This window comes from Rousettus aegyptiacus, unplaced genomic scaffold, assembly GCF_014176215.1.
Source record: "Rousettus aegyptiacus isolate mRouAeg1 unplaced genomic scaffold, mRouAeg1.p scaffold_m13_p_1, whole genome shotgun sequence".
NCBI classification, from domain to species: Eukaryota; Metazoa; Chordata; class Mammalia; order Chiroptera; family Pteropodidae; genus Rousettus; species Rousettus aegyptiacus.
This window is the reverse complement of record NW_023416284.1, coordinates 142,044,402-142,061,499: the sequence shown is the minus strand read 5'-3', so window position 1 is coordinate 142,061,499 and position 17,098 is coordinate 142,044,402. Positions and strand designations below refer to the sequence as shown.

Below are 17,098 nucleotides of genomic sequence, written 5' to 3'. Positions count from 1 at the left end.
AAAGAAGAGCTTAAGAAAGAGACAGATCCTCAGTCACAGGTCTGGTCCCTATCTTTGGAAAACTAGTCTTCTGAGGATTAATTACATGTAGGCCATATTCTTTGGTGGAAAGATAGGTCATCATACATATAATAAATGTGTGCCGAGCACTTGCCATGGCTCCAGGTGCAGACCTGGGCAGTGGGGATACAATAGGATGGAGATCCCACACCTGATAAAGCTTACATTATGGGGGTGAAGGAGACAGATTATAATAATAATAAAAAAAATCAGAAAAACCTCATGTTAGAAAGAGATAGTACGATGGAGAAAGACGAATCGGGGAATGAGGATATGAAGGGGCATGGCAATTTAATGGGAGTGGTCAAGGAAGCCCTCAGAGAGAAGGTAATGTTTGAACAAAGACTGAAAGAGGCAAAGGAACAATCCACATAGATATATGGGGAAAGAGCAATCTGGGCAGAGAGGAGAGCAGATGAGAAGGCCTTTAGGCCTCAGCAGAAACAGTGGAAGGCCAGCACGGCTAGAGCAGAATGAGTGTTATGGAGCGAAGGCAAAGAGGCAATTTGGAGCAGATTGGGTGGGGTCTAATAAGTCATGGTAAGGACTTTGACTTTTATTCTGGGAGTGACCAGAAACCACGGGTGCATTTTAAATAGAAGAATAATGTGATCTGCCCTCTGTTTTAATAGAATCACGCAAGTGAGCCTGCTGAGAATAGACTGGGGGAAAGGCGGACAAGATGGGACTTGGAAGGGGAGATCAGGGTTAAGTGGGATATGCCAACTAGACACTAAAGTAAATAGATGAGTCTAGAGTTTAAGAGAAAGGTCAGGGAGGGAGATAAAGATTTGAGAGTAATTCACAGAGAGACTATATTCGAAGCCACGAAACTAAATGAGATGCCCTACAAAGTTAATGTAGATTCAGAAAAATGGTCTGAGGAACTTTCCTTGGGATATTCCATTGTTAAGAGAACAGGGAGTGGAGAAAAGTCAGCAAGAGAAGAGAAGGAGCAGCTAGTGAGGTAGGAAGAAAATCAGGAGCATGCAGTCTTGGAAGCCAAGTGAAGAAAGTGTTTCAAGAAGGGAGCGATGAACTGTTGCAAATGTGGCTGACAAGTCAAATGATAAGAGGTCTGAGAATAAACCACTGGGTTGAGCATCATGGAAGTCACTGGTGAACTTGACAGGAGAAGTTTTAGTGGAGTGACTGGGGACAAAAATTTGAAGTAGGTTGAGGGGAAATGAGAGGCAAGAATTTGGAAGAGCAAGAATAAGCAAGTTTTTCAAAGAGTTTTAATGTGAAGAGAAATAAAAGTTAACAGTAGCCTGACCAGGAAGTGAGGTCAAGAGAAAGGAATATTTTGTTGTTGTTTTGAAGAAAAAAAAAATAGCATATTTGTATCTTGATAAGAATGATCCAGTAAAAAGGGATGAATTGCTGGAGTGATGATCTTGAGCAAGGGAGTGATGATGGGATCCAGTAACCTTAAACTAGAACATGGACAATTAACAGGAGACAATTAAAGGAGAGAGAGCAGAATACACGAGAGGACAGTTGCTGACAAGTGAGCAATGTGGTGGGAACTTATAAAAGTTCTCTCATAGTTACTTCTATTTTCTCAGTGACCTAGGAAGCAAAGTCAGCAAGGAGGATGGGGAAAGACGTATTGGGGTTATGCAAAATACATTCCTTTTTCTGTATGTTTCACATCTGCCATAAGTGGGACAATGTGACAAGGTCTGAATCATTAGTCTGGATCAGCTACTGAGCTATTTAAGTTTGGCGTGAACTAAATGAATAGTTGGAGGGGTTCTTCCATCTCCCAGACACACATGGCCATCAAAGGCAGCTCATCAAGCAGATACAATGGCAGCTCTCTGCTTGGAGTAGTCGAAGGCCTTCAGTAAGTACTCACTGGCTTGTCAGTGGGCTTTGCAGTGGCTCTCAGGGAAAACTCATTCCTTTGAGTCTTTAACTTTGTGGAATTAAATATCAAAATAAAACACCCTAAGTAGAAGTCACACCTTAAGTTAGTACCAGCTAATAATTTAACAGGGGTTAATTAGCAGATTGCTTTCTAACCATAAAAGTTGACAGACATCAAAACCACATAAAAATGGGATATTGATTTTTGGCTCAGATTCTGTGACAGAGGGAGAAGAATTTGTATACAAGTTTTCCAGAAATTGACATTTTCAGGATGAGGAGGAAGGAGTACAAACGTCCTAGGATAAAGGAATGCTGAAAGAGGAGGTAAAAAGATGCTGTGAAACCTCACCATCTTCACACTTTTGTGTGGGACGAGCACCATCCCTAGGTAGTAACAGATATGCTCTTATACAACACTTTGGTTGGCACCTAGGTTTTCTTCAAAGGAGAAAGAAAATTAAAACTCTGTAGTGACCTCTATGTATCTACCCTGCATGTTTGGTTTGAAATGTCTAGCAAACCACATTTCACCGTCTCAAAATAATCAACCTACAAGAAAAGAAGAAACTATCATCATTGGGACCAATCAGAGTTCAGTGTCGTCCCAACGGCAGTGGGGAGAGGAATAACGATGGCACAGACGTGTAGTTAGCATTTTTCCTTGGTTCTTCCTCAAATAACAGCAGTAAAGAATCATAGGTCATTGAGATTTAATAGTTTTATTAAAAGCATATTTTAGAAAGACAAAGTATGTCCCAAGGAGGCACATGGTCCCAGCGCTATACCCAACACAAAGGGGCCAAAATTGCTACAAAGGGGTAAAAAAGTCACAAAAGGTCACCAAAAAAGAAGGAGAGCTCAGAAGGGCAAAAAAGAAGGGAAGAGCACAGAAGGGCAAAAAAAGGGCCCAGAAGTGGGATAATGCACTTTCTAGTTGGGCTGTGATGGGTGGTTTCAAAGGCATTCCCAGGTGACTGGCAAGTGAGGTCATCTTGATTGACACCCGAATGACACTAGGCAATAACTTTGTCTAGAGTGCACGTGCTGCTCCAGAATTCTACTACAATTGGGGTGTTCTTTGGGCAGTCTCTAGGCTGGGCCCCTATTCCTTTCTTCCTTCTTGTCACTCATTCTGACTAGCTACCTAACAAAACCACTGATATCCTGGAAAAGTACTGCTAAAGTACAATATACTTAAATACAATGCACTTAAAATTTAAATTCTATTAAAAATTGGGCTTGTTTTCATCTCAACCTAATTGTTTCCAGCCCTAAATTCTTTTGGTTTGTTTATTGTTTATAAGAATGAAATAAAATGAAGAACTGGCTGTTTTCTTGTGTTAAAAATGCTTTATGGCTTTGTATACAAGATCTGTATACACATAAGCAAATGGAGCACCTTATTTAAAAAGTATTAAGAATTTCAAGACCCAGACAGTAGAGCATTAAACCAAGTGTGAGGCTTTTGTAAGCCTGGAGCTCTCTGTGACTATACAGGTCACATGCCTATGAAGCTGGCCCTGGCTAAGAGTTGTCCCTAGGGCTTGAAGGAACTGGATTGATTGCTGTGCGGTGTTTCTGCCCTAAATTTCATGGTCTGAAAGGACTCTAAGAAGTCGCCTGAGGGGTAAAGACAGCAGCTTAAGATCAGGCATAAATACCTCCACACCAGGCACCAAGACAAGTTGGAGGTGGCAGGGAGACTGCAGGCCCCTCTTGCACAACCTTTACTTCACTTGGATATTTGGACGCTTCTTTTCCCCTGGGGGCTACTCTTTTGAACCTGATTTGACCTCTGTGCAAATATGAGAAGGGAGCAGCAAGATCTGTCCTGGATTCTGCACCATCTATGGTCCTGAGAGTAATCTACCATTAAGAATAGTATAATTCTTGTTATGAGAGCACTTGCTGGGTGAAGAATTTTCTCTCGTCTTCAACAGAGAAGCAGAAGGAAATTCACTTGCTCTCTGCTCATCTGGATAAGCTCTGGGTGTCATACTGTTACACTGCACAGAACCAGAAAAACTGAATTGAGTTGACAGAGCCAGTTAGAAAGTGAAATCCCTCAACTAAACTGGCAAAAGCCATAGAAAAACAAATTAGGCAGACAGTACATATTATTATAAGAGCAACGCATTATACAACATTATGTACTTCTGACTCCTGGTTTGACCAAGGGCATAAATATATATGTGGTATTTGACTCTACTCCCCCCCCCCCCCGCCCTTTTAATTCTCCCCGCTCCTTCCACTCCTTACCTATGGATGTTGCGGTTTCCCTTTAAGAACTGGATCTCTGAAGGCGGGGGTCTCCTCCCAAAGGCTCCCTGAGAGCACCCCGACCCCTGGGGCCTGGTCAGTGGCTCCACCTGGGGCCTGGTTGGTCCATGGCTCCAGCTGGGGTGCAAACCCAGGACCTCCTTGCTTGTAAAGCACATGTGCTAATTACTACACTATGGAGCCACCCCTCGACTCTACTTTCTGAGTTGCATGTTCCATTATATTGCATATGATTATAGAAGAAATTAACCTTCAGAAATGGTGTTCCCAAATTAATGTTTTTTAATAAAAAACAGTTTTCATAAAAGTTAGAGAAATCAATGGCCCCAATTAATTCCATTATTTTCTTTATTCTACTAAAATTTAATACAGACATATCAATAAAACATACAAATAAAATATGGTATTACACAGACTTATAATAAAATACAGGTTTAATTTGATAGAACTGTGTATTACTTTAAGGTCAAAACTCTTACAATAATAGAAAGATGTGGTAAGATTGAAATATTAGTTACTTTAGCTCTTAGTCATCTTATCATGAGTATTACCATCATTTGAATGCTGGATTGTACATTTGCACATATCAGCATGATTTGAAAATAATTTGAAGTTTTATTATTATGCTAAATTTGACTAGTTTAAAAAACTGGTAGCTATTAAACATCGACAGGAAACTTTATTTTTTCCCTTAAGAACTGATCATTTGTGCCCCAAATTATCATTTTTCCCTTTACTCTATTTCAATTTAAGCTTTGGTAATCTAAATAAATGTAATTTTATTTTATTTATAGGATTTCAATAATACTTGTTTTTAAATAATTTTATAGTAGGATTTTAGCTCTACTTGATATAACACCAGATGTTTTGAGTCATCTAACTTCAGATTACTACTCTTATTAAATATAACATTATTGCCCAAATTATATAATTCCAAAACAATATACTTTGTGTATTTAATACTTTATAGTTTACAAAGCATGTGCCTATACATGATTTCATCTGCTTATTCCTTGGAAGAATTCCATTTCATGCATAAAGTTTAGAGAGGTTGAATCACAATAAATGGTAACACCCAATTTAAGCCATTTCTTCCAAATTAGTGTCCTTGCATTTTTCATGCTACACTGACCATGGTGTTGCTAAGTGACTTGAAGAGAACTAAAATGTCCCCAATCTCAAATTAAAGAAAACTCAAAGCCAAAGAGCTATTACAGGTCTACTGATTTTGTTAGTCTAGTACAGGGAACATTATTCAAAAATGAACCTTTCTTCCAAGTCATCAGCGATTAGCTTGAGCTCAAATGTGGTTTACATGTAAAATGTGTAATTAAATGTAATGCTAATAAAATGGCTATAAGTTTATGTAATGAAAGAGCATTGTCAAGCCTCTTTAATACAGTTTAAGTAAGCTCTTTGAATTTTGGATCTGTCCAAATTCATTTCAGATATTTCAAATATGGATCATTTGAGATCTTTCAAGAAATTTTACTGAGAATCCTTCCTTTTCTCAGGCCACCAAACTTTATGTGTCACCTTCCCAACTTATAGGTAAATTAATTTAGTGTCCTTTGTAGTGCTGTTTCTCTCTCTCTTTAAAGACAGAATAATATTTTAGGTACAGTGAAACTTTATAAACTGAAGAGTTTTCAAATAGTAGCCAGTAAGGTCTCTAAAATAGAGAAATTTTTTCTTGTATATTAAGTGACGGCTTCTGAAAAACAGGGTATTACTGTGGGATATAAATTAGTTAATCTGAGATAAAAGTTTAGCCAGTGCACCAGCATAATATCTATTTTTCTGAGAAAAAAGATTTCTCCCACTAGTCCACATCTCGTTCACTGTTTGGGAACAGTGCCTGACACAAGGTAGTTGCTTTGTAAATACTCATCGAGTAAAAGGAAAGTAATTGCATCTGTTCTTAAATCCATATCTGAATTTTAACACTGAATTCCCCTCCCAATTTGGCTTCAGTGATGCAATACCACTGGCAGTATTATCATGAAATAAAATGTCACACCTGTAAAATGTCATTTTTTTTTTCTGCATGATGCAAAACCACCATTCCTTAACTGATGTTCAAAGCCACATTTTTCTTCCTGATATTGTTGAAATGAATTTGAGCACACTTGTTTAGAATGCACAGTTATTAGTTTTCGGGTTCCAAAATCACTCTTTAGGTTGGAAATTTGCAAGATGATTTAGCTTAGACTGGTTTTCGTATTTCTTTTTTCTCAAAAATTTATACTTTAGGCGCTCCTCTAATTTCATCTAAAGCCAGTTCTCCATACTTTCATTTTGCTGTGCAAAAATCACCCCTAGCCTAGTGCCTGGTACATAGTAATTGCGCCTTAAATTATTTTTTAAAAAATGAATAAAATGTGCAGCTGGTATCAGTTGAGGAAATACTCATCAGATACATACTTTCTTTAACCTGTCTTTGATCTCACTCTTTCACACCCTCTTCCCAGTAATGTCAGAAAACACTTGATCCTAGAACTTAAAAGTAGTTTCTTTCCATTTTTAAAGTCATTCAAAATGAATCTCTCTCAGTCTTTCTGTGCTTCTCTCCTTGCTCCAGGCAAGTTTACAAAGCTTAATGGCAGAGCAGAAGAGGTGTTTTGACCTCTGTCCTCTTGAGTTCTCCCTTTATCCACTGCAGTGTTGCTTGGCCACTTAGTCTCTGGGCATCTGAGCCGATGGCCCTAGAGTATGGCCGGTTCTATCTTTGCTTCTGACAGTGAGGTCTCTGCATTCTTCCCACACTGCTGCAGCCTGACACCAGGCATTTCCCACTCACTGTTTCTAAATGAATAAATCCATGTATCTAGCATTAAAACATCATCTCTTCTTATTCCTTCCTATCTTATCTTTTCCAACTTTTTCTTGTTTCATTATTAATCAGTTAGATGGGAAGAGAGAGGAGAGGCAGGTGGTGATGGGGAGTGGGAGAGTAGCAAGGGAGTAGAGTGTCACTATTATGGTAGAGAGGTTACCATAATTCTAATAAAGTGATTTTTAATCTAGTAGAATATTAAGTGTCACTTTGTTTTTATTTATTCCTTCCTTTAAAAAGATAATATGACTATACTATAAACAAGTTGGAATAATAAAAAAATAATTCCACTATTCAAACCCAATTTCTATTAACATGTGGCATGTATTTCTTCTGTACTTTCCCCATTCATAATAATTTAAATTGTAAAACACAATTAAAAAATATTTACTATTTTATCTGTTTGAGAATAATACTTGAAAGCAAATGCACTCAATTATTCCATCAATTATTATTTACTGAGTTCCAAATATATGCAAATCACATGCTAGAGCTATGAAAGATTAATCACAGTTCTTACCATCCAGAAACTTATGACTGAGAGGAAGAACTAACACTTGTACATAAATACATAAAAGGTAGCAAGTGATAAAAGCTGTAATAGAGATAAAAACTAACCTCTCTGATAGTTCTGTAACATCACTTTAAAACACTTGCCAACAAGTTAAATCATTAATAAAGTAAGTAGGAAATGCCAAGGCATTTTAATGGTTTCATCATATAGCATTTTATAATGGTCATTAAGAGTAATATTTTCAACTAGACTTTTTCCTATTCAACATAAATTTTCTAGGTATTAGAAGTTTTATTTATTCACTTAACAGTCATATGAAATCATCTGCAAGATTTCTTGACTCTGTTGCTTTTAGATGCCATTTTCTGAGCTTATAATATATTCATTACACTTCTTTTCAAATAACTTAGTTTGGTATAGTTGATGTAAAAAATATAAAGAAATCCCTACACTGACTGGGCAGTAAAACTGCATAAGAATAGTTTTTCGTATGGCATATAAACCAAAATGGTGTCCCGTTGGAAAATTCATAGTCAAGGCATTTCTACTCTTCTAACACTCTATAAAGAGACTTGATGACTATAAAACTCATATCTTTTCAAAACTCAAATTTTTCTCCTATGAAAGAGTATGAGAATCTCTGTAGTTTTCAAATCCAATATCATAATTGTTTGGTGTGGTTCTAAATTGTCCTTAATATACTTGATCTTAGACTAAAGAAATGTTCCATCTTGTTTACTATTTTTTTAATGGCTAAAGATAAAACTGCTGGTATATGGCTCACAAATATTTTATTAGGTTTTATACATGCACTAAACTAGCACAGCATCTTATTTTCATGAATTTATTACAATAATTTAAGTAGTAATAATAAAAATTTGCATTTAAATAATTCGTTTTTCCTGGGAACTCATGTGCTTTTACACATCAATTAATGCTGGATGGCAGCGTTATTATTCCCAACTTTTTTTATTATTCAGTTTTATAGTGTGTTGCTTACGGTTTTTGCTTTCAGCTCAAGTCAATTAACACGTTGGTCATTATCAGACCTCACATTTGCCTCCCAAACCAGCCCTTTTTGAGAATTAATTACATATAAGAATGATATTGTTCAGAAACTCTATGATCAAAAGTTTTTCTCTCACCAGATACAGATTAAGTCATTCCATGGCTTCACTTTCAATTAAAATCGTATCTAAACCATCGGATCGCATGTTATTAAAAACTGCCAAAAGTTACTTTTCTATTATTAACAACTTTCCAACCACCAGGTACCTCATATAAAGAAATTATTTACACACTTAAGAAACAGTACCTTTAAAAGTGTCATCTTCAGGTTGTTGCATTTCTCTCCTCTAAAAGCAGAAGTGCTTAATTTGGGATTCATAGATAGGCTTCAAGGGTCTGGGAATTTTGAGAAAGAGAAAGAACAAAACACAAGAGAGGTCATCTTGTGGTTGGTGCCAGACTTTTCAACCTGCTCAGCATGAGAGAGGTGAGGAATCTGCCTGGGCCCGGGATCCAGTTTTGTTTTGTGGATCCAACCTGAGCTCCATCTTTGAGGCTTTGGGGTTGATTGTGAATCCAGAACTACTACTCTGATCCTCTTTCCACACATTAAAAAAAAAATGATTCTGTTACTTACAATATTCTTAGTTACTTATAATAAATTAAATTCCTTCTCTTTGAAATAACTTTCCAAAAAGTTAGGACATCTTAGTAAATGCTTCATCTATGGTCTTCATTTGTTATTATCGATATTTAAACCAACAATTCACAAATGCAACTCTTCTGTTTTAGAAGAAAATCTATATGTGGAAGAATACACAAAGCAAATATCGGGCCTCTAGTTTTGGACATTATAGTCACTATAAGCACATTTCTGCCAACCCCAAGATGATGAATTACTGTAACTTAGCTCTGCCAAGTGCCCAGTTTCTAGGATCTATACTATTGCATATTTCATGAGTTTGCTTTTGAAGCCTATATCTCATTTCTAGCTACTCCAGGGAAATCCCAGACCACTGGAAATTTTAACATGTGCCAAAATCTTGCAATTTTAACAAATTTTGTTTGAAACATTGGCCTTGTGTATGTTATATTACATCTATTTAAAAAAAACAAATACATAGAAAATGAAACTACATCTTAGCTATTTTATGTATTTATGTACTATTTCAACTATTTTATCAGATTAGGGAATTTTGATGACTTAAATTCTAATAACTTTTATTGATTGTGTACCATGTGCAGAGCACTAGAAGAAGGATAGAAGAGATGTACAATTAAATTACCGAAACCTGAACGCCAAGCATTTCTACAAACATAGTCTCTAAAGGTCAAAATAATCTTATTAACTACAAATTATTTTCCCAGTTTAACATACAAGTAATTGAGGCTCAGAAAGGCTTGATAAAAATTTAACTCACTGAGCTTATTAAATATAAAACCATGGTTCAAACTCAGCTGATAATTCCGAAGCTCCCATTCTTTTGACTTCCTTCATAATTCACTGTCTTCTCAATGTTCTGGGTCACTTTTTTACATTTTAGTTGTGTTTTGTTTCTTTTAAGAGTTGTTGAATGAACCCTTTGGGTAAGAGCTCATTGTTCAATGAATCAAATTTAATTCATCTTTTTAAAGAAACCTTTTCCCTGAATTTAGTATTAGAACTAGTTAGACATTGTTTCATACATTTTTTAGACTGTGAGCCTTGGGATATAACAATAATATAAAAGATTACACCCCTTTGCTTTGAGATGTTGTTCCCTGTTTTTTATTTAGCCAAGATACAAAACACCTGTTCAGTGCATAACCTATTTACTTATTTTGAATAAATTAACTGAGTCAGTTTAAAAAGTGAAAAATGCCTATTAGAATGGCTAAAATTCCCAAAACTGATAATACCAAATGTTAGCAAGAATGTAGAGCAACAGGAACTCTCATTCATTAATGGTGGGAATGGAAAATGGTACAGCCACTATGGAAGATAGTTTGATAATTTCTTAAAAGGTTAACATAGCTTTTTTTTGTGCTCCTTGGTATTTACTCGAGTTGAAAATATGTCCACACAAAAACCTGCACAGAACTGTTTATAGCAGCTTTATTCATAACTGCCGAAAACTGGAAGAAACCAAGATGTTCTTTAAAAATGGTGAATGGGCAAACTATCGTACATCCATACTCTGAAAAATTATTCAGTGATTTAAAAAATGAGCTATCAAGACACAAAAAGACATAGAGTAACCTTACGTGCATATCACGTAATGAAAGAAGCCAATCCGAAAAGTCAATAGTCTATATGATGCCAGCTATGTGACATTTTGGAAAAGGCAAAACTATGGATATAGTATAAAAAAAAAAAAATCAGTGCTTGCCAGGGGTTAGGGAGAGGAGGAGGAAGAGCAACGAATAAGTGGAGCATGGGATTTTTGTGGTAGTGACACCATTACGTAGGATACTATAATGGTGGCTACATGTCATTACCAAAGGAAAACTGTTTCCTCTACTCATAACACTTTGGACACTAAATATGTGGGGGTTTTCCCCATACCAACTGATTCTCTAGCTCTCCACAACAAAATGGGTTTCCTACAATTCAATTCTGACACTAACTACCCAGAGTTAGTGCAGACCCCACAGGTAAAGGGCTCAGTTCCATGTCTGACTTAGCTACAAATTGGTGTTCCCTCAACCTTGTCCTCAGGTTTAATAATTTTCTATAACAACTCATACAGAACACAGGGAAACACATTTATTAATTATATTATAAAAGGTATAATAAAGGATACAAATGAACAGCCAGATGAAGAGGTACATAGGACAACATCCAGAAGATTCCTGAGTACAGGAGCATCTGTCCCTGTGGAGTTGGTGTGGACTGCCCTCCCAGCATATAGATGTGTTTACAAACCTGGAAACTCTCCGAACCTCTCAGTTTAGGGATTTTTATGGAGGCTTTGTCACATGGGTATGGTCAGTTAATAACTCAATCTCCGGCCCCTCTCCACTCTCCAGAGAACAAAGGGTATGGCTGAGAGTTCCAAGCTTCTTATCATGTTATCATGGGTTGGCCTTTCTGGTTACCAGGACCCACCCTGAAGCTGCCTGGAAGCCCACCCAGAATCATCTCATTAGAACAAATACACTCCCATCACCCAGCAAATTCCTAGGAACTTAGGAGCTCTGTGTAAGATGTTCTCATCATCCCATCACTCAGGAATTATAAAGGTTTTAGGAGCACTGTAACAGCAATTGGAAGACATAGACTAAATATTAGAACAAAGGATGATCCTACCACCCCTATCATCCAGGAAATTACATGGGTTTTAGGAACTCTGTGTTAGGAACTAGAAGAAGAAACCAAATATATATTTCTTATTTATGTCATATGTAGGTGAATACATGACATTATGCATTTGGCAAAACCCATAGGACTGTACGACATAAAGCTGAACCTTCATGTAAACTCTTGTTAAAAAGGTCTATCAATATTTATTCTCCAATTGTGACAATGTATCACACTAATGCAAGATGTCAAGAAGAGGGGAAACTGTGAACAGCTGAGAAAGAGAATTTTCTATACTATTTGCTTGATCATCTATAAACCTAAACTTCTCTAACAAAAAAAAAAAGTCTATTAATTTTTTTAAAAAGAAACAATTTTAAATAATCAGTGAGTTTGGCTGTCAAACTGGTCAATGAAATAATGTAACATTTAATGAGAGGAACTTAGGTACAAAAATAATCTAATTAAATCATTGTGTAATAATTCATGTTTGACCAGAACTGTCTGCTATGAGACCGTATCGGAAGAAGTTATGGTCTCTATGCGAGTAGGAGTAACAGTTGAAAGAAGGTCTACCTTGATGTTAAACCATGGGCAGTGTAAATAAGAAAGATAATGCTACACAGTTTTAAAACCAATGACTCTCTCGGGTCTTGTTTTAGTTTTACAAAACTTATTCTATTTGAATTTTGAAATCTCATCAAAGTTTTGTCCAAATAGTAAAAGCAGACTTGGATGCCCACAGAAAAATAGAGGTAGAAATAATTGTTTTTGGCAAGCTAAGCTGTACTAGTCAGTTTTTGCGGAGGAGACATGCTTTCCTATATTTTGTTATTTATGCCTTGTATCCTTTTCATTATATACAAGTTACCTCCTTGCATCCTATTAGTTTTGAAATAATGCTCCAAATCTTCAATCTGACCTTTCCATGACCAGCAGGAGGAGACCAAGCAGCCTAAGTCATTCCCAAAACCAAGTTTCTATGTTTAGAATTATTTTGCATTTTATAGAGCTAGTGATCATATGTCAGTGATAAGGAATTTAAATATAAAATAATGTTTTTAATTCTTGAATTGGTTATAGTGAAGGACTTAGGTTTAGTTCAGTCTCCTCTTTCCATGAAACACAGACTCAGAGAAAACACAGGCTCTATCACAGGCCAAGACTCAAGTCTCATGATATCGAATCCAGTGCTCTTTTGTAAAAGTATGCAATCTTTATACAACATAAATGCCTTACAGGTATCCTTTCCTGCTAGGTAAGGAGTGAACATGTCCTGTAATAGCTGACTCTGTAACCATACCTCTGGAGTCTGGCTTTCCCATTAGTAAAGGTCAAAACCTGGGCTCTATTATTTTAATAAATGTTTTTAAACTAATATAAGATAGCATGCATAATTATTGTAAAACATTTAGCAAGAGAAGAAGGAGGGGAACCTGGAGGCATTGGAAGAAGAGGAGAGAGAGACAGGAAGGAAAGAAGAAAAAAAGAAGGGTGGGATGGAAAGAAGGAAAAAAGAAAAAAAAAGAAAAATAATTTACAATGTCATCACTCAGAGGTAAAGAAGATAAAAAAGCATTTTAGTGCTTATTATCCTGGATGATTTGTAATATTCTATACATTCTTGTAACTCACCTTTTTCTATCTAACATCTTTCGATGGGAGACAGTGAGGCTAGAGTTAGAAGGAGGCAGAAACTGTGCAGCTCGTAGACAAGGGTCTAAGTTCTGGAACTAGACTGCCTGGTCCATATCCTGGCTCAGCTTCTCACTAGTTGTATGACCCTGAGCAGGCTACTCAACCTCTTATCTCAGACTCCCATCTATAAAATGGAGATAAACATAGTAACTGCTTCTTCATAGGTCCACTGTGAAGATTCAGTGGCTTAATAAATCTAAACCACTTATAACAGTGACTGGCACAAAGTATACTCCATATCAGGGGCAGTAAACTTTTTTTCAGTAAAAAACCAGTCAGTAAAAATTTAAGGCTTTGCAAGGTCATATGGTTTCTTTGGCAATCCCTCAATGCTGTCTTTGTAGCACAAAAGCAGCAATAAATGAATGAGGTGGCTGAGTTCCAATAAAACTTTATGGACACCGAATTTGAATTTCATATAATTTTCATGTCATGAAATACTACTCTTCTTTTGATTATTTCAACCATTAAAAGAAGTAAAAACAATTTTAGCTCAAGGGCTATACAAAAATGGGCAGTGCACTTGACCTTTGGGCCATAGTTTGCTGACCTCTGTTCTATATAATTAATAGACATTATCATGTCTCTATTACCTTTTTATAAATTATTTTTAATTGTTGCTTAGAACAAGATTGTTTGGATGTCCTATAATTAGTCTCCTATGGTTAGAATTTAGATTATTTCTAGTATTCATTATTATAAGTCACCCTCTAATGACTATCCATGCAAAATCTTTGCGTGCATTTATTATTACATCTGCATCTTAAAATATATTTAGTGGTAGCTACCAAAATGTCAGGCAGACATCTAGAAAGAAACAGACTCTGAATAAGTACCTTTGAAAACTAATCTTGTATAGTCAGAGCAAATTTCAAACATGTTAGAGGAGCTTTATAAGTATAACATATATTCACATATAATAGAATGTACTATGTGTGTAAGCCATACACACATAAGTATATATATATATATATATATATATATGTAAAATAATTTAGTCGTCAAAACAATCTTTTGAAGAACAGGTGCAATTATCATCATCAGCAGCAGCTCCATAGTACAAAAGAGGAGAATGAGGCATAGAAAAGGTAAGTAACTCCCTCAAAGTCACACAGCTTGCTGGTAGCAGAAACAGGAATGAAAACTAGTCCACTCAACACTACATGTCTTGAACACAATGCTGCACTGCCTCCCCACTGGTGAGATATGCCAAGTAAGCACTTCCGGCTACTCACTTTATAATGTACCTGTGGTCCGTTTTGTATTTAGATCATGTTTTGGCATGAATAAGCGACCTCAGACTCTAATGACAGGCACAAATTCTACCCCACAGTGGGACACTTAGGATGGAAACTATGAATGCCCAGCTAACCTTCCTTTTTTGTCCTCTAACCCCTCCCCTCACTCCAACTCTTCATTATTTTGTCCTGTATTTCTTACACAAAATAGTCGTCTTCTATAAAGAGTAAAGATTGATTGGAACATACTTTCATATCTTGTTTACCAATTTATGGTCCCAAATCTACCAAATTTACATGGCAAATACGGTGGAGTTACCTTACTGTGGAGGGCCCTGCACCGCCATCGGAATGCAAATTCCGGATGAACGCTCTCCTTCTTTGAAAACAAAACAGTATCTCGTGTCAAAAGTTCTCCCGCGTGGCCCCCACAGCATCGGGGCTGGCTTGCTCTGGCCCCCGGCCGGTCCCCGGGGGCGGTGCCCTGCGTCCCTGGTGGACCAAACAGCCAGCCTCCGCCGACGGACTCAGACGCGAGTTGCGCGCTCTCCGGGCCTTCCCTCCTTATGTCGAACGGTGGGCGACTGTCCCAGAAAGGAGTTATGCGAGTGGGTCGTTCGACTTTGAGGGGAAACGAAGATTTTGATTCTCATTTCTTACTCTGATTGCTCTCCCTCCTGGGACTCTAGGGCTCGAGTTATCCCCAGGGAATAAACGACCCACGCCGCTGGTCCCACAATGCTGCCCGCCCCCCGCTCATGCCCAAACACGGGCAGAATCCAGTAGAAAGGAAACGAGGAAAGAAATCAGCGGGTGTTTCAAACTGATCCCGAGTGTACCGACGACACCGCGGCTGAGTTGGAGGAGACGCGCTCCGAGTCCCGCAGAAGACTGGCAGCTCCGCCCGCCGGGGGGCGCCGGGGCGCCGGGCGCGTGCGCGGTGCGGCCCCAGCCCCGGCCGCAGCCGCCGCGATGCCTATTTTAGTCAAAGCCGCTGCGGGCGCGGGGACCCGGCACGCGTCGAGGAGCCTCCGCGCCCGGTCGGCCACGGCTTTCGCTTCGGGCGCCCATCGAGCCGCCGCCACCGTGTCCCCCGAGCCCTGCCTTTGCTACCCCAAACTTTGGCCAGCGCCGCCCAGACTCGGTACCAGGGACCAGCCAGGTAAGGAGCAGGAGGCGCAGCTGCCGCCCGCTGTCCCCACGGGCCCCGCTATTTGCAGCCTTGCGCTCCCAGAGCTAAATCGGGAAGCGAAAGTTGGATCCTGGCTCCGTTGGGAACAACTTTGGCAGCCTCGGAGACTGCTTGCTGCCTGTTCTCCGCGCCCCGGCCGCCGTCTCCTCGCCGGCCGCGCCGTCTCGGGGTTTCCTGTCTTTGGAAGCCACCTTTCTCCCACGGTCTGGGCGCCAAAGCCACAGACCGTCAAATGTCAGCTGCTGCAACTCGGAGCTGGCAGTGCCAGCGTCCCCGGGTGCTCGGGCCCTATCGAGTGCCAGTTCCCGCGCTCTGCTTCGGGCAAACCCTTGAAGAGCTCCGCCTCTCCTCTCCGCGCTGGGCTCCTGGGGCTCGCTGCGCCCGAACCCACTACGGCTTCTCCTCGCCTTCTGTAGGGCCGACAGGTCCCGCGTGTCGCGGCCGGATCTGGCGCTGAGAGTGCGAGGTGGGGCCCCGCGCTCGGTGCACATCCCTGCTGTCCCGAGAGCTCGGGGTCAAGAACACTTGACACTGACCCTCTTTCTTTAAGGAGCCAAGTAAGCAGGGCCCCTGGGGGGGGGGGGGTTGCAGATCGCTAGGGAACCCGAGATCCTCGCCGCCCCCATCTCCAACGCTCCTGCTTCCGGAGCTTTGGGAAACAGGTTTGTTGGCCGCACAAGTCCCAGAAACTGCTCGCTCTGAATGAAGCAAGACATGCGAAAAAACTCTTAGCGACTCAATGCCCTTGGCCATTCCGAAATGTGCAAAGGTTGTTAGAATTACAGAATAAATTAAGTCTACTAGCGCGACTTTTGCTCATTGCTGTTATCTTTTTCATTCTTGTAGTTTGGTGAAGGGTTAAGGTTAGTTTTACACTTTAGCTAGTTCGCCTTGCAAACACCTATTTGAAAACCAATGAACAGAACTTTATTAGAACAGGTTTAATTTAAAGAATTAGACTACAAGGAACTGATAGGAGAAAGAAAAAAATTTTTCTTAATTTAGTCAAAATTAATCTGAACGTTTACCAATTAACCAGTCTAATCTTCCTCATTAGACCCCTTCATTCTCTATATAAGGATAGTTCAGCGTAAACCACTGAAATCTACTAATAGAG

The 17,098-nt window shown here is 38.9% G+C and overlaps 1 protein-coding gene and 1 long non-coding RNA gene across 3 annotated transcripts in view; one reads left to right on the top strand and one right to left on the bottom strand.

Annotated features, from left to right (window-relative positions):
• Positions 1–2,806: 2,806 nt before the first annotated feature.
• LOC118602796 lies at positions 2,807–15,314 on the bottom strand. The gene is made up of 3 exons (XR_004950785.1): positions 15,109–15,314; positions 8,881–8,969; positions 2,807–3,941 (listed from the first exon to the last, which is right to left on the bottom strand). It is a non-coding gene; the product is annotated as an uncharacterized LOC118602796 (long non-coding RNA).
• A 341-nt stretch (positions 15,315–15,655) lies between these two features.
• The window catches only part of BVES (blood vessel epicardial substance), a 32,184-nt gene continuing 30,741 nt past the window's right edge, over positions 15,656–17,098 (top strand). Inside the window, exon 1 of one of the 2 annotated variants that reach the window (XM_016126184.2) lies at positions 15,656–15,951. In XM_016126184.2, the coding sequence (XP_015981670.2) occupies positions 15,762–15,951 (190 nt within the window). In that variant the 5' untranslated portion in view covers positions 15,656–15,761. Of the gene's footprint in view, positions 15,952–16,403; positions 16,539–17,098 lie in introns of those variants that run through there. The other variant, XM_016126182.2, reaches the window with a different exon arrangement.